We start from the raw sequence: 16293 nt of genomic DNA, 5'->3' as shown, positions 1-16293 counted from the left end.
GAAACTCAAGACCCAGGATCCAAGTCCAGGACTCTCTGTGCATCGCCAGCTCCAGCCCCAGCAGATCTAATGGGGTTTGGGGTGCAGCTCCAGTTAGGGCGAGAAACTTTGGTAGCTCAGGGATAATATTAGTGGCTGAGATTTTCCACCTTTTTGACCCCCCACAGATATCGATGAGTGCGACTTCCCTGCAGCCTGTATTGGGGGAGACTGTATCAACACCAATGGCTCCTACCGATGTCTCTGTCCCCAGGGCCACCGGCTGGTGGGCGGCAGGAAATGCCAAGGTAAGGCTGAGAGCACCTGAGGGGAGTGACAGGGAGCAGCCATCTTCAAGACACGCTGCTGATCTTTTTTGGTCTTTCCTTCTATCCTCTCATTCAAATTTCCACTCTTGTTTTTCTTCTTTTCTTGCTGCGGTGCCGGGGATCAAACCCAGGTTGTCACGCGTGCCAGGCAAGCGCTCTACCTCTGAGCTACATCCCTAGCCCCTCCTTTCCACTCCCCCCCCCCAACATTAATGATCAGACTGGCGGGAACTGTGGAGCTCCCTGTGTCAGGCTCTGTGCTAAGCCCTTTGCGGGTGTTAACATACTGGCAGGCGTTTACTGGCTGCCAGCTTTGATGCTAAGACTCGATTACTGAGCAATGATCCAGGCTCTCAGCAGAGAAGGCCAACATCGAAACCGACTCTCAGAGTCCAGGGTGCTGAATGCTGAAAGGAGGTCTGGACTCACGATTGGTTGCATTGGAGAGGTGACAGTTGAATAGGAACTTGCTGCAGAAATTGGTTCCCAAGGCAGAGGAAAGTACAGACTGGGGTAGTATTCTCAGAGCACCAAGAGCTTGAGGGAGCTGGTGGTGTTTGTATGGGAGCAAACCCTAATGCCTGATGTAGAGTCAGAGTGGGAGTATTTTTTTTTCAGAGTGGGAGTATTTATTGGAAGTGGTCTTCAAAATTTCAACAGCTGGAGGCTGGAGAGATAGCACAGCAATCCCAGCATCCCATATGGTCCCCTGTGTCTGCCAGGGGCGATTTCTGTTTTTTTGTTTTGTTTTGTTTGGTTTGGTTTTTGGTTTTTGGGCCACATCCTGCGTTGCTCAGGGGTTACTGCTGGCTGTCTGCTCAGAAATAGCTCCTGGCAGGCACCGGGGATCATATGGGACACCGGGATTCGAACCAACCACCTTTGGTCCTGGATCGGCTGCTTGCAAGGCAAACACTGCTGTGCTATCTCTCCGGGCCCCAGGGGCGATTTCTGAGCTTAGAGCCAGGAGTAACTCCTGAGCACTGCCGGGTGTGACCCAAAAACCAAAAAAAAAAAAAAAAAAGATTTTTTTTTTTTCAACAGTTGTGGCCCGGACCACCACTGGTCCTGGAAAGATGTTGGAAATAAACTGCTTTGAAGAGTGATGAAGGTTTTCAGGCCTTACTCCTGGCTCTGCACTCAGGAATCACTTCTCTTGGTACTCTGTTGGTACCATGTGAAGTGCCTGGGATCAAACCCATGTAGTCTTTGTGAAAGGCAAATGCATTACTGGCTATATTATCCCTCTGGCCCAAGGGTGAGGAGGTTTGAAAATTTTAGGACACCCCCTGGAAGTCTTTGCATGCTGAGATGTTAGGGCCCCTCTTCGATGGTCGTTTTGAAAATTCGATGAAACTCACAGATGAAGTATATACTTCTATTCCTGCACTCAGACAGGCTGAGTGAACTTCCTGTTGGGGGAACATTGAATCCAAGGGGAAAATGTGGGACCTGGATTTGTGTAAGGCCACCCCCGAGGGAAAGTGCTGGCTTCCCCCTGAGGGGCCCCTCCCTCCCCTGTCTGCAGACATAGATGAGTGCAGCCAGGACCCAGGTCTGTGCCTTCCTCACGGGGCCTGCGAGAACCTGCAAGGCTCCTACGTCTGTGTCTGTGATGAGGGCTTCACCCCGACCCAGGACCAGCACGGCTGTGAGGGTGAGTCCCCCCTCTTCCCTAAAGTCAGCTGTAAGGCTCAAAGATGTCTCCAGACCCAACTGTACTCAATACTGGGAACAGGAAGGAATTCCTTTGGCTGGGGAGAAGCTGGTGGAGCTGATCTCTGAAGGGAGCTAGAAAACGGGGCAGCAGTGGGAAATGTTGGCTTGCCTTGTACCCCACCCACCCAAGTTCCCTCCCAGGCATCCCATATGGTTCCCCTGCGTACCTCCAGGAGTAAGTCCTGAGTGCAGAGCCAGGAGTAAGCCCTGAGGGAAAAATAAAAAAGACAATCTTAGGGTTCTGAGCGACCCTCCTGCGCCCCCCGCCCCCAGAAGTGGAGCAGCCCCACCACAAGAAGGAGTGCTATCTCAACTTCGACGACACGGTGTTCTGCGACAGCGTCCTGGCCACCAACGTCACCCAGCAGGAGTGCTGCTGCTCGCTGGGCGCGGGCTGGGGAGACCACTGCGAGATCTACCCCTGCCCGCTCTACACCTCCGGTCGGTACCAGGCGGGCCTGGCCCTGCCCTCAGCCTCCCTTCCTTTCTGGGCTGGCGAGTGGAGGATTGGGGAAAGCGGGCCCGCCCTGGCTAGGGGAGGTGGAAAATGGGGCGGAAGGGCGGACCTGGCATGCCTGGGCTCACGCCCGCTTCCTTCCTCCCCCACGGCCCGGCTCCTCCCTGCAGCCGAGTTCCACAGCCTCTGCCCCGACGGGAAGGGCTACACGCAAGACAACAGCATCGTTAACTATGGCATCCCAGCCCACCGCGGTAAGCCCCGCGCCCCGCCCACGGGCACGCCCCCGTACTGGTTGGCCAATCCCATGTCGGTACGGGGTAAGGCCCACTTGTGATGCCCCGCCCATGGACACGCCCCCGCCGATTGTCCAATACCATATCGGTACCGGGACAGGGCCCGCCCACAGACGCCCCAATCCCATTTCGGAACCGGGGTAAGACCCGCCCACAGACACGCCCCGTGCTAGTTGCCCAATCCCATTGCAGCAGCGGGGTAAGGCCCGCCCGCGCTGCCCCGCCCACAGACACGCCCCCATGCTGACTGCCCAATCCCATTTTGGTATGGGGCAAGACCCGCCCACGCTGCGTGCCCCGCCCATAGACACGCCCCATGCTGGCTACCCAATCTTATTTCGGAACCGGGGTAACGCCCGCCCATGATGCCCCGCCCACGGACACGCCCATGCTAGTTGCCCAATCCCGTTTTGGTACCGAAGTAAGGCCCGCCCACATACACGCCTTACGTTGGCCGACCAATCCCATTTTGGTATGGGCAAGACCCGCCCACAACTCACACCCCGCCCACTGACACGCCCCACGCGGATTACCCAATCCCGTTTCGGCACCGGGGTTACCCCCGCCCACAGCGCCGACTTTCTTCCCGCCCCTCCTGTAAACTCCACCCACGATCCCGGGCGCGCGCTCCCCACCCACCGCTCGCTGCCCCGCAGACATCGACGAGTGCGTCCTGTTCGGCGCGGAGATCTGCAAGGAGGGCAAGTGCGTGAACACGCAGCCCGGCTACGAGTGCTACTGCAAGCAGGGCTTCTACTACGACGGGAACCTGCTGGAGTGCGTGGGTGAGCGAGCGCGGGGGCGAGCGCGGGAGACCCCGGGGCAGACACCCCGACACCGCCGTCTCCCGCTCCTGGGGTCCCTTCGGTACCCCGACTCCGCTCTCCCCCTTCCCCGCCCAGACGTGGACGAGTGCCTGGACGAGTCCAACTGCCGCAACGGCGTGTGCGAGAACACGCGCGGGGGCTACCGCTGCGCCTGCACGCCGCCCGCTGAGTACAGCCCGGTGCAGCGCCAGTGCCTGAGCCCGGAGGAGATGGGTGAGGGCCGGGCCGGGCCGGGCCGGGGGGAGCGGGGAGCGCCTGCGCCGGGGCGTGGGGCGTGGGCCGGCCGGTGATCGCCGCCCCCCGCCCGTGCCCCCAGACGTGGACGAGTGCCAGGACCCCGCGGCCTGCCGCCTCGGCCGCTGCGTCAACCTGCCGGGCTCCTACCGCTGCGAGTGCCGCGCGCCCTGGGTGCCGGGACCCTCCGGCCGGGACTGCCAGCTCCCCGAGAGTCCGGCCGGTGAGGGCCAGGGCGGTCCGGGCTCCCGAGAGCCGCGTGCGTGCGTCCGTCCGTGGGGGGCCCCGGGTGGGCCAGAGCCCGGCTGGGCCTCGGGGCTGCTGGGGCGCTGACGCGAAGCCCCTTCCCTTCGCAGAGCGGGCCCCGGAGAGGCGGGACGTGTGCTGGGGCCAGCGCGGGGAGGACGGCATGTGCGCGCGGCCCCTGGCCGGCCCGGCGCTCACCTTCGACGACTGCTGCTGTCGGCAGGGCCGGGGCTGGGGGGCCCAGTGCCGGCCCTGCCCGCCGCGGGGCGCCGGTGAGTCGGTCGCTGGGGCCGGGGGAGGGCGGGGAGGGGGGCCGGGACTTCTCTCGGGGCTCACCTTGTCCCCGCCGCCCTTCCTTCCACCCAGGGACCCAGTGCCCGACCTCGCAGAGCGAGAGCAACTCCTTCTGGGACACCAGCCCGCTGCTGCTGGGGAAGCCCCCGCGGGGTGAGTTGGGGCCGGGCACCCGCGGGCTCCGGGGCAGGGAAGGGGACGGGGCTGCGATCTTGAGATCGACCGGGCCCGGCTGCACGTCCTTATTCTCCCGGGCCCCGCGCAGAGGAGGACAGCTCCGAGGAGGACTCCGACGAGTGCCGCTGCGTGAACGGACGGTGCGTGCAGCGGCCCGGCGGCACCGTGTGTGAGTGTCCCGGCGGCTTCCAGCTGGACGCCTCGCGCGGCCGCTGCGTGGGTGAGTCGGGCGTGGGGCGGGGCCGGTCTGTGGGCGGCCCAATAGGAGGGGTGGGCGGGTGTGGATGGTCCAATAGGATGGATGGGCGGGACCATGGCAGTCCAATAGGGGTGCAGGGGATCCAATAGGATGGAGGGGCGAGGCCGTGGGCGGTCCAATAGGAGGGTGGGTGGGGATGATCCAATAGGATTGATGGGGCGGGGCCGTGGGCGGTCCAATGTGTGGGCGGGATCATGGTCGATCCAATAGGAGGATGTGGGTGGTCAAATAGGGGGATGGAAGGGGCGCTGGACAGCCCAATAGGATGGATGGGGCGGGGCGTGGACTGTCCAATAGGATTCATGGGGCGTGGTAATGGGAGGCCCAATAGGATATGTGGGCGGGGCCATGGGTGATCCAAATAGGAGGGTGGGTGGGGCCTCGGGTGGTCCAATAGGATTTATGGGCGAGGCCACGGGCAGCCCAATAAGAGGGCTGGGTGGGGTCATGGGCGGGGCTTCCCTTTCAGACCCCGGGCTGAAGGGTCCTGGGCTGTCACTGACGCTCCCGCAATCGCAATCTCACATCCCGCCTCCCCCTGTCCCCGCAGACATCGACGAGTGCCGAGAGCTGAACCAGCGCGGGCTGCTGTGCAAGAGCGAGCGCTGCGTGAACACCAACGGCTCCTTCCGCTGCGTCTGCAAAGCCGGCTTTGCGCGCAGCCGTCCGCACGGGGCCTGCATCCCCCAGCGCCTCCGCTGACGCCGCTCGGAGGTCCCGGGACCTCGGCCGCCCCTTCCCGAGATTAGGTCAACGCCGCCCCAGCACGCGAGCGGGCGGGCGAACTTGGCCTCTCGCTTCCATCCCGACGTGGGGCTCAGCCCCGGGGACCCTCTCTGCGCTGGCCCTCGTCTGGAGGGTGGTGTCCAGGGGCGGCTGCTGGCCTTCCTCCCGGGGGCGGCTCCTAGGAAGTGACCAACCAGATCGCGCCTCTTTCCTCCGCTTCGAAGCAAGCCGACTTTCGGTCCGGTCCGGGATGGGCTCGCCCTCCGCCATCGGCAGCAGCAGCGGGACCCCAGCCTTCCTTGTCCAGGCTGCCAGACTGAGCCCAGCACCGCGGTTGTGAAATAGAATTTATTGTGGCTTGATTATCACAGTTTGTACAATAAATACAGGGCCGGGAGGCGCCCAGGCCAGTGGCTCAGTCCAGCTTCCGGGTCCCCAGCTTCATGGGGCCCTTGGCTGCCTTCCTCTCGGCCCGCTTGGCCTCCATCTCTCTGCGACGCTCCTCTCGCTTCTTGCGCGCCAGATCCGCCTTGGTCTGCCCTGGGCACAGGAAGGGGGACAGGGTTGAGGGCAGACCAGAGGGACTTGTCCAAGGGTGGGGTCCCCGAATCCACCGGCCACACCTACCGCACCCTCTGCTGCCCCCGCACTTACGGCTGTCAGTGTCCAGGCCCTCCCAGTTGTCGTCCCCCCAAGAGTCTCTCCGTGACTGCGAAGAGAAGGATGTGCCAGTGGGGCTGAGGGCCAAGGGGCCGCCCCCCAAGGGAAGGGACACTGCCTCAAACCACTCACTTACCTGGCCGCCAGTCTCCCTGCGTGCAGACAGCATGGAAAAAGGGTCATCACCCTTGTTGCTGGGCTCTGAGCCACCCCAGTTATACTCGCTGGCCAGCCGTGTGCCCTCCGGGGCTGACTCCCGCGGGCTTGGCTGTTCCTGCCAGCCCTGTCCCCAGGAGCCCTCGGTTTCCCAGCTGTTCCAGTCCGATTCCGGGGTCTTGGGATCCGGATTGCTGGTCTGCAAGACAGGGAGGCATTGTCATGGGGAAACAAGAATGGGGGGCAGCCCTGCCCAGTCCCCTCTACCCAGCAGCCCTGCCCAGCTCACCTGCCCGGCCCCGCTGCCCTGTGCCCGGCTGCTCCAGTCGTCCTGCTGAGCCAGTGCTGATTCACCTTCCTGCTGCAGTGTGGAGAGGGCGCCACTGACCCCATATCTCAGCCTGGCACGTGCAGACTGGGGGTCGTCCTCTGCTGGCTCCCCAAGGTTGAAGCTCATTCTCAAACATGTCTGCTCTCCTGGGCCTCAGCTCTGCCCCCCACCCGCATCCTACACTGCGGTCCCGCTGTCCTCAGCCTACCATAACCCCCGTCAGATTCGGGCCTGGGAAGCGCCTCTCCGGGTGGGGAGGATAGGGAGGAAAAGATGGGGTTCAGGGGCTGGAGCAATAGCTCAGCCTTGCACACGGGCCCAGGTTTGATTTCCGTCATCCCATATGGTCCCCGGAGCCTGCCAGGAGTAATTTCTGAGTGCAGAGCCAGGAATAACCTAAGTGCAACCAGGTGTGGCCTAAAACAAAAAAAAAAAAAACCCCAAAAACTGGGGCAGGGGTTCAGCTCAGTGGCAGTGGTGTGACAGGACAGTTCCATTATATGATGGATATAGTGTGAAGCTACATGATGGGCTCCTAGAGTGGCAGCAGAGGGAGGACCTGGAGCTCAGGGGTGCCCGGGCCCTCTCACCTCCAAACTGCCCCAGTCCTCGTCCTCCCATCTGTCAGCAGCTCCGCTGTCATCTTCTGCGTCTTTGTCCTCTTGTGTCTCCCAGCGGCTGGGGACTGGCGGCGAAGGAACAGGGGTGGCAGCCGGGGCGGGTAGGCCTGGAGAGCAGAGATTCACTGAGCTCCCCAGGATAGGCAATTCGGCTGGGTGTGGCGGGTGCATGGGGAGGAGACTCACGATGGGGTTACCCCTGTCCTGTACTCCAAGTTGCCCCCATCCAACCCCGCACAGATGAGCCTAGCCAACACTCACCCTCAGGCGGGGGTCTCTGCGCAGCGGGGGTCTCGGTGGGGGAAGTGGCAGGGTTCGTGCGGATCAGCTTGGAGGTAAGTGAGGACATCCCCGTCACGGCCCAGCCAGCCCAGCTGGCGGCGGCGGCCCCGGCCCCAGGGCTGGAGGCCGCATGCACGTCCTTCTCTGGGGGGACAGAGAGGCCGGGCAGTCCCGAGATAAGCCACAGTGGCTGCTGGTGAGGGGGTTGAGATTGGGTTCCCACTGGTGACACTGAAGTGGCCACTCACCCGCTTCAGCCAGCTGGGAGGGGTCCTCAGACACGGACTCCAGTTTGGACAGGAAGCTTCGAATCGCCTTGAAGGCCTGGGGGCACAGAGAGGCAGGGCTGGGGACTCCAGGGTTCCCACGAGCCCATCTGGCCGCAGGACCCCTGTATCCCTGGATGCCGGCCCCAGAGCGCCTTACCTGGTCCCGCACAGACTTCTCAGGGTCCACGGTGAGGCCGCAGAGCACAGGCAGGATCTTGTGGGCACAGTCACTCATGGAGTAGAGGTTGTGGGTGGCAGCAAAGCCCAGGACACCTGCCACCCGGGAGGGCGCAAACGGGTCCTTGGTGGCCCGGCTGAAGGCGGAGGTGAGGACCCTGTGTCTGGTCTGGGGGTGGGGGAGAAGGTCCAGAGAATAGATGGGAGGGCACCCATTTAACACCCAAGCAACTAAGTGGGGAGAGTTGGGAAAGCTTTGGACCTTGGCTTCTCACAGATGGGGGCTCAGGCTGCTCCAAGGACAGTGGCTGGAGTAAGGGTGGCTATGGGGAGTTGCCCTCCTTCTGCGTCACTGGAGCCAACAGGGTACCCAAGCTGAGGGGTTGCACATGGCCCTGGGCCAAGAAAGCCAAGCAGGCTGGTCAGCTTCCAGGCTCACTGCATCCTTGGGTCGGGCACCTGATAGGGGCATCATCTGGGGCTCTGGGCCCCACTCTGGCTCGATGCACCCCTGGGCCAGGCATACTCACGCTGGTGCTGAGGCAGGCGCCGATCTTGCCCAGGCACACGGTGGTGTTGCAGCGGATGGGGCCCTGCTCGTCCTTGGCCTGCAGCCGCGCGAAGTGCTTCATCAGCTCCACATTGAGGTTGGTCTCGTTCAGCTTGGGGGCCAGCAGCAGCATGGACTGCGGAGTTGGGGAGGAGACAGCAGGCACGATCCTGCTCAGAACCCCATTTCTGCCCCTTTAGAGTCCCCACCTGTCATGGCATTCCACACACACAGACACAAACACACATGTACTCTCAACCTGCGGCTCAGGCTGCAGACACGATAAAGCCAGGGCTCCAGGGCAATTCTGTCCTTCCCACACTGACCTGGCATCCAAGTTCCTCGTCTTCCCCCACACATCAGCTTGCTGTGCTCCCACCGTGCCCCCCTCAGCCTCTCCTTTTCCTCCCACTCCCACCTGGCAGTGCCCAAGCCACACCCTTCACCAGACCCCCAGAACCTCACATGTAAGCTTGCTAGAGCTGAGCTGACCTGTCCCCCACACACCAACAGACACGAAGACCAGGCCCCACCTGCTCAGGCCCTTCCAACAGGGCCTCCATGTTCACCTAGGCTCCCTGTTGGCGCCTGAATGCCCAACACCCCTTTGTTGAGAGCCTTCTCCTCGAAGCAGCCCAGCACCCCTTTCCCAGCGGCTCATATCTGGGCGCTTCTTAAGCCTCTGGTAACTCTTCCTTCAGGTCAGCTCCCTGCCCCATACCTCCTTCCCTCATGCTTGGACCCATGCTGAACCAGGTGCTGCTCCCCAACACCCAGCCACCTGGGGCCCCAGGAGGGGCTAGAGGACTCAGAGGCACAGCACACACCAGGATTCCATCCTTGGCTCCAAAAAAAAAACGATCAATACACACAAATGTTTAAAAAGCCATGTTGGGCCCAAGAATCAGGAGGTAGGTGCTTGCCATGCATGCAGCCAACCCTACAGCATCATGGGCCTTGCAGGGGTCACTCCTGAGCTCAGTCCAGAACAGGTCCTAGGCACTTTGGGTGTGGTCCCAACCAACACCACCGTCCCCCAGATGACACCCTCGAGCTGCTTTGCATGTGGGAGGCCAGAGTCAATCTCTGGTACCCTGTGGTTTGCTGAGCACCATCAGGTGTGGCTCCCCAAGACAAATAACAAAGCCTCCCAGAGTACTTGGTAGACTAGAGCGGTGAGGGCCTACCCACACCTCCTTCGCCTGACAGCTCTGCCCAGTACAACCCATCTGCTTGGCAGATACTCAGGGAGGGTACCCTGCCCGGCACCAACAGTAGCTCATGGCCTGAATTACATAGGATGGGGCACTCCCCAACCTGCACAGACCTACAAGTAGAAACAGAGGACCAGGGAAGCTGGGGAAAATTCTGGGAGAGCCTGGCCACCCCACCTTGACTGTCTGCTCTCGGATAGCAGGGTTGGTGTCCAGGAAGCCATGCACAACATGCGGGAAGATCTGGGAGTTGACCGTGGGCTCGTCCAGGTACTGGATGAACTGCTCCATCTGCAGGGGGTTGTGGGGGGGGTCGGTCAGAAGCCCCTCCCTCCACTTACTTCCCCTCACCCCCCCACTGCACCTTAGCAGGCCTGGGATGGGGGGTGAGGAGGGGCCAGACGGGCAGGGACTAGGAGCTGGAGGGCCAGCCTCACAGGCCAAGAGCGTGGAGCCCCCTCTGGAAATGGTAGACCTGCCTAGTCTACCAGGGCCTGGAGGAGGATCCTTTAGCTGGGACCACCAGCATTTCGGTTCCCATGCCCGCCCACCCAGTCACGTGACACTGGCCCAGGGCTGGCAGAAGACTGACTGTCTCCACCCTAGAGGGCAGAGGGAGCGAGTGAGGAGCTGGAGGGGTCTGAGGCGGGACGCTGGACAAGCTGGGCATCCTCCCAGAGCTGCCTCCCCGTGCCCAAGACCCCACCTGCTGCAGGAGGCGAATGCGCATGGCACGGTCGGTGGATGAGAACATCTTCACCACCACCGGGAGCATCTTCTGCTGGTACTCCTCGGGGCTCAGGAACTTGCCAACCTGCACAGACAGCGGGCATCCCCTTCACTGCCCGGGACTTTAGGGGTTTCCAGCCACCACACCACACCCAGCCTCTAGGTGAGGCCTGTACTCAGTCCTTCCTGCCAAGGGGCAGACCTGATGTCCCCCCCATCCTGACAGGGACAAGCATCCTTCTGGGGTGGGGATCGGAGTGTGCCCAGGTCAGAAAGGCTGGGATCTGAGAAAGCAGGTAGGATGCAGCCTGGGAAGCCAGGGACTATGGGAAATGGTGAAGAAGTCCCCAGGCCTGGGAACCTGGGCACACACAGATGACACCCTGGGGCTGACCTGGAGAGAGGCAGGGAGAGTGGGGCTCTCAAAAGATTTGGAAGGCACAGGCTCCCAGCCTTCCTGACGATGCACCCTCACTGGCTAATGCACCGCAGAATGCAGTTAGGAAGCTACTCCCCCACATGGGCTCAGCCGCCACCTGCCCTTCTTTTTTTTTTTTGGTTTTGTCTTTGAGAGTTACTCTTGACTCTCCACTCAGGAATCAGTCCGGGTAGGACTCAGGGGACCATCTAGGGCGCCGGGGATCAAACCTAGGTCTGCCGTGTGCAAGGCAAACACCCACCAGCAGGTGGGTCACCCTGCCCTTCCTTTTGCCCTCACACTACCAGTCTGCCCCCCACACCACTCCAACAGCTGAGCCCTTGATTCAGAGCTACCACCCAGGCTCTCACCTTGAAGAGGGGTGTAAGCACCACGGCCCCCGAGTTGCCGAACTCAAAGGCGGTGAGCAGCTGGGGTAGCACTTTGTGGCGGCAGAAATCCTCGGGGAATGAGTCCAGACTCTTGCTCAGCTCCTGGAAGAACTTCTGCTTCTCGGCCTGCTCTTTGATCTGGGGCGAACACAGCAGGGGGAGTCGCTGGTCACCATCAGCAGGAACGACAATGCAAGTACGCTCGAACCCAAAATTCTGTTTTGTTTTTGTTTTTGGATTTTTTTGGGGGGGCACACCCGGCAGCACTCAGGTTACTCCTGGCTCTGCACTCAGAAAACACTCCATCACTCCTGACAGGCTCGGGGAACCATATGGGATGCTGGGAATCGAACTGGGGTACATCCCCGGTTGGCTGCAAGCAAGGCAAATGCTCTACCACTGTGCTATCACTCTAGCCCCAACCCAAGGTTATTAGCCTGTCACCGACTTTGTTCCGAAACACTCAGACCTGGAGACACTCCTGGTGTCTGGGGACTACCAGAGACACAGGTGGGGACAGGGGGGTTGTGGTGCTCAGGGCCAGTACTCAGTGCTCAAACATTTGAAGGGCTTGTATGCTTGTTGTTTTGGTTTTGGTTGGTTTTTTTTTTTTTTGGGTGGGGGGGCACAACCAGAAATGCTCAGGGGTTACTCCTGGCTCTGCAATCAGAAATCGCTCCTGGAAGGCTTGGACAGACCATATGGGATACCAAGGAGAGAACCAGGGTTGGCCGCATGCAAGAAAAACACCCCCAATCCCGTGCTATTGCTCTGGCCCAAGACTTGTGTGCATGTAAGGCAGGGCTCGGGAGGCCCAGGTTCGAATCTCAACACAACATGGTCCCCTGAGAACCCCCAAAATGAGGAGAGTATCACGAATCACTTCCATCATTGCTTGGGCCCCAACCACACACAGACTGGACCAGAACAATACTGCTCAGAGGCTGAGGAGTCCGGAAGAAAGATGACAGCTCAGCCACGGCCACGGTGGCTCGGGCAGCCATGGGAACAGGAATTTCATGCTACCCCCCCAAATAGTGGGGCCATTACCAATCCAGCAAGCAGAGGACACCGAGACACAGTGAGATTACAGCAGCTCCCCATGGCCATCCCCTAAATCCTAAAGGGTTCGGGGAAGACAGAGTTTGAGTACCCTGTTGTAAAATCCCCAATATTAGGACTATAGATTTTATATTTTATAATTAAAGTAATAGTGCCCCATGGCTGGGCAGGGGCCTCCTACAACCAGAGCCATGCTTTGTGTACCATGATATGCCTTCAAACTTCCACAGCTCGGGGACGGAGCGAGGGTGCAAGTGGTAGGGCGTCTGCCTTGCACACACTAACCTAGGACAGACCACGGTTCAATCCCCCGGCATCCATATGGTCCCCCAAGCCAGGAACAATTTCTGAACGCATAGCCAGGAGTAACCCTTGAGCGTCACTGGGTGTGGACCAAAAAGCAAAACAAACAAACAAACTTCCACAGCTCCAGTCCTAAGCACTGGCCACCAGGGTGAACGCCCCACACTGACTAGACCAGGGGTCTTCAAACTACGGCCCTCGGGCCACATGCGGCCCGCAGAGGAGTCTGATCCGGCCCGCCAGCAGTGAGCGCTGTTTGATTGCCAAGATACCTGCCAGCATATACACTCAGTGTATGTCCAAATATCAGGAACCATGCACTTAAAATGGTAACCATCTTTGTAGCACTTATGCCTGTGAACAGACTTTTTCAAGAATGAAACATCTGAAATCTCCAACCAGATCAAGATTAACTGATGCCCACTTGCATCACTTGTTACGGCTGGCAGTGACAAATATGGAACCGGACATTGACCATCTCATTAGCCAAAAGCAGGCCCACAGTTCCCATTGAAATACTGGTGCGTGATCTGTTTATTTATAAATGGTTTTCATTTTATTTATAGAAGATACGTGCAGTGTGAGTAGGAATTAGTAGCTCATATAGTCCGGCCCTCCAGCTCTCTAAGGGACCGTAATCCGGCCCCCACTTTAAAAAGTCTGAAGACCCCTGGACTAGACCATCCACCTACATGTCGCTGAGATAACCACACACACAATATATACCCCACATTGCTCAGAGCTTACTCTTTGCTCAGTGTTAGGGACTACTCCTGGAGGGGACAGGGGACCCTATGGGATGCCAGGGATTGAACATGGGTTGACTGTTCGCAAAACAAGTACCCTACTTGCTGGGCTCTTTCTTCAGCCTAACTTACATTTAATCAAGAACACTGATGAACAGAGAGAACCAAACCTTGTCAAAAGCCACACAATGCATCAGGGTCGGAATGACAGTATAGCAGGTTCGACCTCCTGCATCCCCTATGGTCACCCAAGCACCGCCAGGAATGACTCCTGAGTCATGAATGACCAGGAATGACTCCTGAGTGCAGAGCCAGGAGTAACCTTTGAGCACCACAGGGTGTGACCCAAAAACAAAAACAAAATGCCAAACACACAGCTCAGAGGTAGCCAGGATGGTCTGTCATGATTGGTACCTGCCACTCAGCACCCTGAAAAGAGGCCATCACCCCACTACCTATGCAGGGACACCTACTCATCAGCTAAGAGTGGATGAGCCTGGGCACTGCCCTCAGATCACCTGGCATAGGGCACAAGTGCATTGTGTCCATAGGACACCTTTTAAAGAGACAGCCAGCCAGGCAGAGCTTGCCATGGAGAGCAACGTCATGTCTCAGTACCCTGGAGATGACAGGGCCCGTGTTTCCAACAGCTTCCCCCCCGAAATGCAGTTCGGGTTTCAGGTCCTGCTCCACTGAGGACAGCGGAGGGTCCCCTCCTCCTTATGGATAGCTGCGCCCATTAGACAGATGTGAAAACTGAGATACCTGGAGCTGAGCAAAGGCCCCCTCATCATATCCCCTTGGCTAAAACTCATGTATTCCCCCGTGCCAGGCCCAGCTCCCGTTCCCTGCTTCTGGGCCATTCAGAAGCCCCCAGAGTCCTCCCAGTCCTCTTCCTCTCTTCTGTAACTCCTGATTTCCCAGGGCTGGAAACTTGTCTCCCTGCTGAAACCCAGGTCTGCCCCCAAGTCTCATCCTGCGGCCCCCACAGCAGTGACAGAGGGTGCAGGCAGGGCTGAGGGTGGCACCTTCATGCAACACCTGCTATCCCCTCCCCTCCAGCGCATTGCCTCCACAGTCCACACGGCCTTCTGGGGCTCAGTGGGGTGCTAGGCACACACCTGAATCTCTTCCAGGAAGAGGTTGGTCTCCACGAAGCGGTTGCTCATGAAGCCGCCAGGGGCCCGGCAGTCCTGCAGAAAGCGGGCCGGGTTGGGGCGCACCTTGGGGTTGGCTCCGACCAGCTCACAGTAATGGGGCACCAGCGACTTGGGGATCTGCGGCAGAGAGTGAGCATAAGCCCAGGGCTGGCCAGTGGGCAGGGACGAGGGGTGCCCCCTGCCCGAGCACTCACCTTCCCGGGGTTGCGCAGGGCAGCGGGCCGGGGCAGGGGCCCATTGAAGACCTCCCAGATGAGGCAGCCCAAGCGCCACATGTCGGCCGACCTGAGGCAGTGAGTGACCCAGAGTTGCTCAGGACCCTGGCAGACGCGAGCACGATACCCCCCTAACTGCCTGGCAGTCCTGGGCTGCATTCACCCACAACCTATCTACCCAGCACCCCCAGAAGCATTGGAGAACACAGAAGCACAGAGACACCCCAGGGGGGGGGGCCCAGCTTCCAAACCCGCAGTCATATAAACCCCAGGCCCCCCCAATCCTCCCCAGCTGGACAGCTGGGCATCAGAAGTGCCTAGGGCAGAGCACAGGGGGACCCCGATGACCCACCACTTCTCTTGGACAGCTCGGCCTCCACCATCTGCCAGTTCAGGGGGATCATACTGCTCCAGCTCAGCTATGCCCTTGCGGGGGGGTCCTCCGTCACTGCCCTGGGCCGAGTACATGTAGTCCAGCCCCCCGAGTTTCCACTCGCCAGCCCGGTCCACGAACACGGCGGCCATGCAGACGTTGTTATGGATGAGGTTGCAGTCGTTGACGAGGAAGCTGAGCGCTTTCTGGGGGGGTGGGGGGGGCAAACGACCCCAGAACCATCACACCCCAGGGGAACCGATAGCCTCCCTGCACCCCACTCCCCAGTCACCTCCACCACCACTGCCTCACCACGATCTGGTGCAGCCCCCAGGAGAGCTCCGGCTCCTTCAGGCCCCCCGCTTCGGCCCGGGTTTTGAGGTACGTTCCCAGCGGGGTCACGGCCTCGGTCACCACTTGGAGGCATTTGTCTGTCTGGAGAGGGGACACAGGGGGGACCCGGGAGCGGGTCAGGAGTGCGACATCCAAAGACTGGGGTGCAGGGGGGAAGGGGCGGGGCTGCGGGTACCTCCAGCCCGTCGATGTAGGCCAGGATGTTGGGGTGCCGCAGGGTCTTGAGGCGCTTGAAGGCGGCTTTGGCCACCTGGGTCTGCTCGTCGGCGCCCGGCTTCACGTCGTACACGAAGACGGACACGGGGCTGCCGGTGGCCTGGGTGGGGCAGGGGCAGAGGCAGGGGCGGGGTCGGGCGGGCTCCCCAAATCGGGCTCCGGGTCAGCCTGGGCACGGCCCGGACGGACAGGCACGTGACCCGGGCCTCCCGCCACGTCGCCCAGGCCCGGAGGCTCCGGCCACGACAGGCCGAGCTCGGCGCGCCGGGGCCGGCGGCGCGGACTAGGCGAGGCCGAGGTCGGCTCGCGGCCTGCGGAACGGGGCGGGTGGGGGCGGCGCTCACCTTCTTGCGGCCGCGGTGCAGCACCCAGGGCCCCGGCGGGCCGGCCTCGGGGGGCTCCGGGCTGAGCTCGAACGGGAAGTCCCGCACCGGGTCCCGGGCGAAGAACCACATCCTCCCGCCGCCGCCGCCGCCGCCGCCGCCGCCGCGGGCTCGGGCTCGGGCTCCGGCGCCTCCTCCGC

The 16293-nt window shown here is 60.8% G+C and overlaps 2 protein-coding genes across 5 annotated transcripts in view; one reads left to right on the top strand and one right to left on the bottom strand.

Annotated features, from left to right (window-relative positions):
* Positions 1-6045, top strand: part of LTBP3 (latent transforming growth factor beta binding protein 3) — a 19144-nt gene extending 13099 nt beyond the window's left edge. For 2 of the 3 annotated variants that reach the window (XM_049780115.1, XM_049780114.1), the window contains 11 exons: positions 168-287; positions 1837-1965; positions 2301-2468; positions 2655-2738; positions 3437-3565; positions 3683-3820; positions 3924-4064; positions 4198-4359; positions 4454-4534; positions 4647-4778; positions 5368-6045. In XM_049780115.1, coding sequence (XP_049636072.1) covers positions 168-287; positions 1837-1965; positions 2301-2468; positions 2655-2738; positions 3437-3565; positions 3683-3820; positions 3924-4064; positions 4198-4359; positions 4454-4534; positions 4647-4778; positions 5368-5519 — 1436 coding nt within the window. In that variant the 3' untranslated portion in view covers positions 5520-6045. The remainder of the gene's footprint in view (positions 1-167; positions 288-1836; positions 1966-2300; positions 2469-2654; positions 2739-3436; positions 3566-3682; positions 3821-3923; positions 4065-4197; positions 4360-4453; positions 4535-4646; positions 4779-5367) is intronic. The other variant, XM_049780116.1, reaches the window with a different exon arrangement.
* SCYL1 (SCY1 like pseudokinase 1) lies at positions 5878-16293 on the bottom strand. 2 transcript variants are annotated; one of them, XM_049780118.1, is made up of 18 exons: positions 16115-16293; positions 15730-15870; positions 15513-15635; positions 15180-15406; positions 14807-14897; positions 14574-14729; positions 11321-11479; positions 10509-10616; positions 9980-10093; positions 8569-8724; positions 8019-8207; positions 7841-7916; positions 7572-7736; positions 7281-7417; positions 6649-6720; positions 6340-6558; positions 6198-6252; positions 5878-6083 (listed from the first exon to the last, which is right to left on the bottom strand). In XM_049780118.1, the coding sequence occupies exons 1-18, from the start codon at positions 16223-16225 to the stop codon at positions 5959-5961; spliced, it is 2424 nt and encodes an 807-aa protein (XP_049636075.1). In that variant the 5' UTR covers positions 16226-16293; the 3' UTR covers positions 5878-5958. The 2 variants fall into 2 exon arrangements, with proteins under 2 accessions (XP_049636075.1, XP_049636076.1); XM_049780119.1 differs by having other exon boundaries at positions 6649-6717.

Source organism: Suncus etruscus, chromosome 9 (genome assembly GCF_024139225.1).
Source record: "Suncus etruscus isolate mSunEtr1 chromosome 9, mSunEtr1.pri.cur, whole genome shotgun sequence".
Classification (NCBI taxonomy): Eukaryota; Metazoa; Chordata; class Mammalia; order Eulipotyphla; family Soricidae; genus Suncus; species Suncus etruscus.
The sequence above is the reverse complement of the archived record's forward strand: the minus strand, read 5'-3'. Positions and strand labels throughout refer to the sequence as shown.